Source organism: Elephantulus edwardii, unplaced genomic scaffold (genome assembly GCF_000299155.1).
Source record: "Elephantulus edwardii isolate Elephantulus edwardi_28Jun2011 unplaced genomic scaffold, EleEdw1.0 scaffold00179, whole genome shotgun sequence".
Lineage (NCBI taxonomy): Eukaryota > Metazoa > Chordata > Mammalia > Macroscelidea > Macroscelididae > Elephantulus > Elephantulus edwardii.
Window position 1 is genome coordinate 1,053,978 of NW_006399929.1, and position 10,214 is coordinate 1,064,191.

General features: G+C 34.3%; 2 protein-coding genes across 2 annotated transcripts in view; one reads left to right on the forward strand and one right to left on the reverse strand.

Moving 5' to 3' along the window:
* The window catches only part of LOC102855274 (small nuclear ribonucleoprotein Sm D2-like), a 3,473-nt gene extending 3,002 nt beyond the window's left edge, over window positions 1-471 (reverse strand). Inside the window, exon 1 of the mRNA XM_006896021.1 lies at window positions 37-471. Within this exon, the coding sequence (XP_006896083.1) occupies window positions 37-447 (411 nt within the window). The 5' untranslated portion in view covers window positions 448-471. The remainder of the gene's footprint in view (window positions 1-36) is intronic.
* The window catches only part of FAM179B (family with sequence similarity 179, member B), a 137,927-nt gene that overhangs the window by 126,253 nt on the left and 1,460 nt on the right, over window positions 1-10,214 (forward strand). The window contains 3 exon segments of the mRNA XM_006896023.1: window positions 2,913-3,102; window positions 5,700-5,919; window positions 9,276-9,362. Coding sequence (XP_006896085.1) covers window positions 2,913-3,102; window positions 5,700-5,919; window positions 9,276-9,362 — 497 coding nt within the window.

Genomic DNA, 10,214 nt, shown 5'->3' on the forward strand with positions numbered 1-10,214 from the left:
TATATATATAGTTGTTTTTAGTAGGAAAAAACCCACAGGGACTTTAGTATTCCCAGTATGGGACGGGTCTTCCAGGGTGGCGGGAGGCGGCTGTGGGGCAGGGCTGTAGAGACGAGGGTGACCCTTCTTGCCAGCGATGAGGGGGTTCCTGAGGACTACGATGACCGAGTCCCCACGCAGGAACATCTTAGAGATGTAGCGGTTCTTTTTGACAGGTTTGAACTTCTTCTTGCCCTTGCCACTCTTAGGGACCTCGGTCCACATCTCCTTCACGTTCTCCAGCACCATGTTGCAGTGCCTGTCGAAGGCCTTCACGTGGCCCAGGAGCTTCTTGTTGTTGCGACAGTTGATAAGCACTTGAGTGTTTTTCTTGACCAACAGCGTGAGCACGGAGAGCTGGCCAGTGTTAAACTTCTCCTCTCGCTTTTGCAGCTCCTCTGGGGTCATCTCACTCTTGGGCTTGTTGAGGAGGCTTATGGTGCTGGCTGCAGTCTCGAATCTAGTGATTATATAAGTTTTTAAAATATTTCCAGAATATTACTGTGGCCAGTCTGGTATATTTTTAAGTGATTTTTAGCAACATACTTTGTGAGTGGATATATAAGCATCTGCCATCATTTCTCTTTTTATCTTTGAAGTATTTTATAGATTAATAATTTTTATGAAAAATAACATGTATGAGAATTATGGTTTAAAGCTTTGCCAATAAATCTACAGGGAGCTCTGGTGACATAGTCCATAGAGAGGTTCACTGCTAACCCATGGCCTTACATCTCTGGAGGTTTGGATCCACTAAAGGCTCCATGGAAAAAGACAGGCAGTATCCTCCCATGCAATTTACAACTTTGGAAACCTAGTGAAATTGGGACTCAGCTATGAGTCCATTCTGACTCAACAGCAGTGAGAATGAGTGAGTGAAGTACAGTCCATAGAACAGCCACATTGGCATTACCTAGGAGTTGATTTAAAATGAAGAATTTTATACTCCCTTTACATCTGTTGAATCAGAATCAGCTGTTTTTGCACAGTAAGATATAATTACATAAGTTCTTTGGTCAAAACCTCTTTGGCACCTGTCAAAAGTATACATGTATTTAGAACATTTGTTGATTATGTGCTATGTGTTAGGCCTTTACAAAGCACTTTATTGAGTAAGTTGTAGAATGTCATTCAGTTTGGGTTAATTGTATCTTTTCTCACTCTGAGATATATTCATCATTCCTACCACTTTCATTAAATTCTTCTGGGTTTTTTGCAACAATGAATGAGTCAAAATCCTCAGTCTCTGTAAACTTTCGTTAAAATTAATAATAATAATAAAAAAATTCTTCTGTTTTTTTAAAAAAGCCAGCCCCTTGACTCTATTAATTTTTTTTCAAATATTTATTCATGGTATTATGAACTGTTGGATATTTATTTTATTCTATGGGTTATAATTCAGTACCATCAGTATTTACTTCCTTGTTCAAGATCATGTTGCATTTTATTTCTTCCTATCAAATCCATATGCTTTTAATCTTTTTTCTTGCCTTGTTGTCTCACTGTCAGTAACATTGAATTCAGTATTAATTGGAAATTGTAAGAACAAATGTTCTTATTTTATTCTTAAACTTAGATGTAAAGCATTCAGGATTTCATACTCAAATAATGACATTAATTATGGGTTTCATATAAGCCTTTTATCAGGCTGAAGAAGTCTCCTCTCCTTATTTGAGAGTTTTCATTTTTTTTTTTTGAGAGTTTTAATTCTTTATGGGTGTTGAATTTTGTCAAATGCTTTCTCAAGAACTATTCATATGGTCAAATATTTTTTCTTTGTCCTTTTACTATAGTGAATTACAAGATTGGTTTTCAGATGTTGAATAAAATTCTCTTTTTAGTTTAGCCTCATAATTTCATGATGTTGTTTCATTTATCATTAGATATAAATTAGATTTGGGGTATTTTTGTGACATTCATGAGGAATATTGATCTGTAGTTCTAATTGGCTTGCTGTCTTTGGATCTGATATTAGGATATGCTAAGTAATACCCTTGTGGTTTCTTTTCTAATTCACGTGTTCTTTAGTAGAGCATTTAATTTCCAAATACTCAGAGAGTCTCTATTGTTTTCTGCTACAGGGGTTGTGGGGGATGGGGTGTGTGTAAAACCTGAATTGTATCCTTTGTTTCCCTAATAAATTCTGTAACTGTGAGTACGGCTCTGTGCAGTCTGTGTGACAATTGCAACAGACTTTGGACCCCGTAATAGAGTAGTGTGATTGTTATTATTATTGTTGTTAAGTGCCGTCAAGTCACAGATGACTCATAGCGACCCTATGAATGAAAGACCTGAACACTTGTATAACTTTGTTCATTTTCCATGTTCATAGAGTTTCCGGAGGCAAGCCGTTTCAGAAGTAGTATGATTAGTGTTGAAATTAGTAGAAATAGTTCAAAAGCCTGGAGATCATGTCTGACCTTACAGTATTTAGGTTTTTTATTGTTGATGTTACTGATGTGACTGTTCTGCCTTTGTAAAAGTAATAGAAGACAGAAGCAGCTGTCTACATGCTGCTTCTAATGTTTGTGCAGATCACAAAAAAACACAAAAACTTCTATAGTATCAGAACTGACCCAGGGAACCTTACATTGGTTTTCTGAGGTTGTAAATCACATAGGCAGAGATTGCTCATTGTATAGAGCCACTGGTGGATTCAAACTATGAGAGACACTCAGCCTTTGGGTTAACAGTTCAGCTCCCTATGGACAATACCATCAGAACTCCCTAAAAGAAATCTGAAAATAAATTTTATAGATTAAAAAAAGCCTTTTTATAATTTTCTATAAACTAATGTATTAAAAACATCATTTCATGTTATTTTTTATAGGAAGGTAACAACGAAATAAAATTTTACCTTTCTTTGACTTTAGAGATGTCACTGAAGTTCGTGAAGTGAACAGAAAATCAGTTCCCCGTAATTCCTTAGAAAGTGCTGAGTATGTTAAAGTCATAACAGGCTTATTAAATGCAAAAGATTTTCGTGATCGTATTAATGGAATTAAACAGCTTTTATCAGATACTGAAAACAATCAAGAGCTTGTTGTTGGAAACATTGTGAAGGTAAGAACCTTTCAAAATTAATTTCCTTTTGCAATATATATTTAATAAAGTAAAAATATTTTGTACTTTATGTGAGGGGTTGGGTATGTGTATATACATTATATATAATCTAATTTTAAGTTGTTAGAAGTTGCTATTTTAATAACGCTTATTAAAATAACTCAAATAATTGGAAAAGAACAGTTAAGGAAATAGCTACCTATTTGTCTGAATCTTCCCTTCTCCCTATGAAAATTTTGTTTCAGAGTTCTCAGAATACAGCATTCAATAAATAAATGTTCAATCACTCAATAAATACTACAAAAATAAAGAACATTTAAGAGACTTGTTATTGCTGAAAATAGATACTAAAAATTTTCATATGTGGATTAGAGCTCTGTGTGTACCAATTTTAAAAGATAACCAATGATGGAATGGGAGATATTAATAAATATTGGGTTGCCTGAGCATGGATTATTTACTCTTTATCTGAATTTAGTTCATTTAAATTTCTCAGTACATTATTAATTCAATTTTACATTTGTGTGATATACAAATATACCATTAAAAACAAAAGGAAACTCCAGAGTGAAGGCTGCATAGTGGAGTAGACCTGGGGTGCAGGATTGTAAAACAATGAATGAATTTTTCTTTTACTTTTCCAAGAGGGAAGTGTATGGAGAGGGTGGGGGTGACGAAAAGTGCAACAATGAATTAATGGAAATCCAAAGAATCTGTAAATTTTCATTGACATTAATAATAATAATAAAAAAGGAAACAAAAACACTGCCATCAAGTCAATTCTAAATCATTGTGAACATTCATTAGGTTTCCAAGCTGTAAATATTTATTGGAATAGTCTGCCTCATCTCTCTCGTATGGCACAGGTGATCAAACCACCAACCATCTGATTACAAGCCCAAGAGATTACATACATACTATGTCAACAATGTTACTGAAACACACCATAAATTTAGTTAAGTACTGTGAAATTATAACCAACAGTTACTCCTTTTTTTTATCATATAAGAGAAGTATTATGGACTCATCTAGGGGCAAGATGGGGCATCAGGAAGCACCTCAACCCTCAGTGCACTAAACCTCTGACTCTTGGCTTCACCTCCCTGCTGTTCTGCACTGCCAACAGCTACTCTTAATTCTAGCAGTGTGTTGTCCATGATACACAAAAGTACTATCTTACTACTGTGTTTTGGATCTGGAAAGCTACATTTTCTAATACATTTTTGAGTCAAAAGAAATCTTTTGGAAATATTGTTCTTAATAAAATCCTTGATAGATAGCCAGATAAATATAGCAAGTTAACAGTTTCAGTCTCTTAAGAGTAATTTTTTACTCACCTGGCATGATTATGATACAATTATACAGTAAGTGCTCTGGTTACCTACATCCAGCTTACAGACAACTTGTACTTACTTGTTAATGTTACATAGATACACTTTGAGGAAAAACCAAAACCATCATCACTGAGCTCAAAGTCCTCTCGCGTCTGTAAGACAGAACCATACCATGGGGCTTCCAATGTTCTATAGCTCATGGAAGCTGACTGCTGGATTTTCTCCAGTAGTGCAGCTAGTGAATTTGTCCCACTAGCCTTTGGTTAGCTGCTGAGCACTTTAACCACTGCACCACCAGGACTCCTTAAACCAACCCAGGAAAAAGCCATCACAGTCACATTCACTTGCTGTTCATGTAGCTTCTAAATCATTGAAAAAGCATCATGAGTTTTCTTACACTACAGCCAAAACGCTAACTCACTTTAAGTTGTTCTGACTTGATAACTCTATAGGCAGAATAGAACTACCTCATAACATTCAGACTATAAATCTTTGTAGATAAAGACTGCCTCATCTTCACCCACAGAGACACTAATGGATTTGAACTACAGGCCTTTTACTTGGCAAATCATGCTTAATCCAATGTATCACCAGGCCTTCTTTTCATGAGCTAAGATTAGATAGTAATTGAATGCACTCATTCTGACTTAACTACAAATTCAACCTAAAGGTACATGTAGGAATTTATCTCATTCATAACCCTGTATCTTGATTTTATAAACATTAAAGATTCTGAAGAAGGAATAATTGTTAAATTGATCAGTCCAATTAAGAGACAGTAGTAAAAATTCAGCTCTGAAATTGCCTCTAGAATTGTCGTAACAGACTAAACTGGAACTAATCTCAGTAAAATTTACAGCCCTCCCTCTCTCTGCTGTTACTAAAGATTAAAATAAAAGCTAGCTAAATAATAGTTAGCTAAACTAATCATACCATCCAGAAAACAACTTGTTAACACATTTACATTGAATGGGTCAGTCATTTGCCTACTGAATGAAATTTCTAAACTTCATTTTATTAATGTTTAAAGTCTTTGAGGTTGAATGACTTCTGACACATTATCTTTTTGACCCAGTGGTTCAAATGGTTAGACTCTGTTCCAGTTTTTATAAATTTACTTTTTCTCTGACTTCAAGTTAAGTAAGATATGTGTGTGTGTGTCTTTTACAGAAGGGTAAGATAGGAGAGATGCATTAAAAAGCTGACGTGAAATTAAAATTAGTGACTGTAAACATGTCAATTAATTTACGTATTTACTTTCAGATATTTGATGCTTTTAAATCTCGACTACATGATTCCAATAGTAAAGTAAATCTGGTGGCTTTAGAAACAATGCATAAAATGATTCCTATGCTTAGAGACAATTTATCTCCTATAATCAACATGCTAATTCCAGCAATTGTAGACAACAACCTGAATTCCAAGAATCCAGGGATCTACACTGCTGCCACAAATGTTGTGCAGGCACTAAGTCAGCATGTAGGTAAGAATTCTTATATACAATATTGGTAAAGGTAAAAGATCAAAATAAAGGGGGAAATTTCAAGAACCAGTCATTCTTCCCTCTTAATACAACCATTTATGGTTTTGCATTTTTTTGTTCCTACATATTTTTATAATACTGAGATAATATATGATTTTATTATTATTATTATTTAATAGCCATTAAATTCATGTATCCTTCTCTTATCTTGACCTTTTCAGTCCTTTTTCTGGGTATCTCTGATGGTCTAGTGGGCAAGGAGTTGCATTGTCAACCAAAAGGCAAACAGTTGAATCCATCAGTTGCTCATTGGGAGAGAGACAAGCTGTCTTCTCCAGTTCCTCTCAAGACCTGCTCAAGGGTCAGCTATGAATTGGCTCAGAAACAATGACACATAACAACAGTAATCTTTAAGGGACCTCAGGTGGACAAGACTCTACAATCCCAAAGGCACTAATCCACGAGCTACTCCAAAGGAGAAAGAAGGACAGTCTCTTCCCATATGATAAAGTGCCTCTGAAAACCCACTGGAAGGTCAGCTATGGATCAGTTCTGACTCAATGGTACACAGCAAACAACTATTAAGAACACTTCTACCATGTGACATGAAGTTGCTGTAGAAGCTGAAATACATCTAGCGGCACAGACATTAACAGGATATTTCTTCCGTCATTCTTTTTTCTGTACCACAAGTTCAACCTCATATATAACTTAAAATATATCCTCAATTATATCTAGAAAACAAAGAAGAAATCTTTAGGACATTATTAGCCATGACACAAAAAGCCCTACCCAAACTTAGGTATTATTTGCATGACAAGAGTTCAGAATAAGAGCTGCATACTTAAGTGGACTGGGAGGGGGAGTGTCTATCAGTGAAAGAATTTTTTTTTCTGTTCAAAGAGAAAAGTGAACTGACGGGGAGAGGTGCTCAGGGAGGAAAATGTGCAACAATGAATGAATGAAAATCCAAGTTCTCTATATAAATTTTCATTGAAATCTCAAAAAAAATCAATAAGTTGAACTTTATCAACAGCAAAGGTGTTTATTTTTTGAAAGACTATTAAGAGGATAAAAAGTCAAGCGACAACATGGGAGAAAATATTTACAAACCACGTATCTGACCAAACACCCTATCGAGAATATGCAACAGGTCAGAATATTGCCCTAACATATGCTATCCTCCCAATCGCCTCTGTGTTCAAGTCCATTATTATAGTCACTAGGTCCATCTTGTTGAAGATCTTCCTCTAATTCTCTGACCTTCCATATTTTCCAGCATATCATCTTTTTCCAATGACTGGCCCCTAATTATACCCAAAGTATATGAGACATAGTTTCACCATCTTTGACTCTAAGGACTACTTTGGCTGAACTTCTGCTAAGATTTGTTTGTTCTTTTGACAGTCCATGGTATATTCCGTATCCACACCAGCAGGACATGCAAATACTTACAGCACATATTATTGTTGTTGTTTGGTTCCCATGAGAATCTTTCTCACCTAACTTTAAAATTATCTCAAGAATAGGTTCAAAACAGTGAATAAAAGACTAGAGGAACTAAGAAAGGATGTCAAGGATATCATTCATGAAGAGCGCAAAGGGTCATTACAAAGACAGAGGAGCATGAAAAAAGCAAAATGGATGTCAGAAGAGACTATGAAAATTGCATTATACCATAGAGAAGATGAACAGAGAGTTCAAAGGGCAGCTCAAAAAGATAAAGCAAAATAGTAACAAAATGTGCAGAGCTAGAATCAAAGAATAAAAAGGTAAGAACTCTCTTGGCATTTCTCAAGCTTAGAGAATTGAAAACAAATTCAAGCCTTGAGTTGGAACACTGAGAAATTGTACCTATGACAAGACTTAAAAAAGTAACAATACCATGCACACCCATGTTAATCGCGGCTTTGTTCACAATAGCAAGGAGTTGGAAACAACCTAAGTGCCCATCAACAAACAAATGGATAGAGAAGCTGTGGTATATTCACACAATGGAATACTACACTGCATTGAAAAACAAGGAACTCATGCAATATTATTCAAAATGGGTGACCCTAGAGGACATTATGCTGAGTGAAATATCTCAGTCACAAAAGGACAAATACTACATGGTGCCACTGTTGTAGAATGGAACTGACATCAGGGTTGGGGTAGTGTACTGCATTGAAACAGATGAGGGAGAGAACAATTTATAAGTGATATATGATAGGATATTATGGTTATCACAAGAGTCCAGAATTAAGGTTGCATAGTGGAGTGTACTGGGGGGGGTGTTTGGGGGGGTATTGTACACCAATGAAAGAATCTTTCTTTTACTTTTCAAAGAGAGTAGTGAACTGTGGGGGAGGGCTGGGCAGGGAGAAAAGTGCAACAATGAATGGATGGAAATCCAAAATCTCTGTAAATGTTCATTAAAATTAATAACATAAAATGTAAGAGGGAAAAAAGTAACAATACCAAATTCTGAAACAGATGTAGAGAAACTGTACATACATTATTGTTAAGAATGTGAATAGTACTTTGCACTTGATCTACACTTGATCTTAGCCAAAATGTTGATTGGAAAATAGTTTCTTTAAGGAAATATTAAAATGATATTTAATATTCAGTCCATCAGGACAGAACATTACCAAAAACTAGTAACAACCCATATATATTCAGTGGTTGAATGGATCAACAACAACCAAAGGGGTGGAGGGAAGTAAATATATACATTGCAAACACATTTATAGCATAAACATTAAATAGAAATATACACATTTGAAAAAAATAAGCACATTGTATCCATGTTTAATTCCTAAGTCCATATTATAGTATAATTATGTACAACATAACCATTAAAGGAAAGGACAAAAAGGGTACATAGGACCTCTGTACTGTCTTTACAACTTCTTATGAACTTTTAAATTTAAAAGTTTAAAAAAATCAATACAGGTTAAAGTTTTCCCTAAAAATGTGTGTGTGTGTGTGTGTGTGTGTGTGTGTGTGTGTGTGTTTTGCCCCTTCTTCTCTAGAAGGATTCGAATCACACACCTTTGGAATTGCAATGCAGCTTCTTGCCACTGGGCCATCAGAGCTCCCTTTTTTGTTTGTTTGTTTTTTATTAACTTATTCTGTACTATCATTTAGAATATGATATTTAAGAGATAGGCAACTCTTTCTTTGTTTCTATATCATGTGATAGCTCCTTTATGAGATATCCATATTCTTATTTACTATAAGATGAAGGATTTTTATAGTTTTGAACACGTGTTCTTAAAAAAATGATTTTTCTTTTTAATATTATTAAATTATAAATAGCTTAGAGGATTAAGAAGTTTTAAATATGTCTTTGTTTTGTTCTTTTGGTTCAGATAACTACTTACTTCTACAGCCATTTTGCACAAAAGCTCAGTTTTTAAATGGAAAAGCAAAACAGGATATGACTGAAAAGCTTGCTGGTAAATATTTTAAGTTTTAAAGTTATATTTTAACTAATGATACATTAACATTTAAAACTTAATTAGGATAGTTACTAATTTGATATTGCTTAGGAATAGACTTGTATCCACAGGAAATTTTTTTGTTTTGTTTTTTATTGATTTGAATATAGGAATTCATTTACATTGTGATTCATTCATGTACATTGTGGTTTGTACAGTCTTTCATTTACATTATGTTTCATATATATTTTATATTGATCTGTGCCTGTTATTGCTCCATATTTTCAAGTCCCCATTAAACTTTTCCTTTGTACACACACCCCGACCCCAACCTCAGTCTGCTCACTAAACTCTACTATCCCCTGGTGATTTCCCCCCTTTGACTTTTTCTGTTCCCTTCCCCCTTTCCCTTCTGGACATTTATACAGATCTTACTAGTTATCCTTCCGTTTTACAATATTAGTCATATGCAGTATTTGAACTCATGAAACAGTTCATTCAGCATAATGCTCTTTAGACTCTTTCATGTTGTATAGTATTTTACAAAATTGTTTTTTCTTAATGCTGCATTATATCACAAGAGAATCTTTGAAGTCTTACACCCAAAAATTTTTCTTTAAAAAAATATTCTAGTAAATGTTCAGCCTTTCTATTAGTAAAAGTAATACAGAAAAAATACAAAAACAAGAAAGTCAAATATTAGTGCTCACAAAAAAAGCTCTTTCAAAATATACATTTTGTAGACAATTCCTGTATTTAAAACATACACATTTTTATTTTACTACATTTGTAAAACATCAAGATGAACTTTTTATTTTATTTTACTCTTTACCACTTTTCTCTAATTATATATGGTATTCTTTTTTTTTT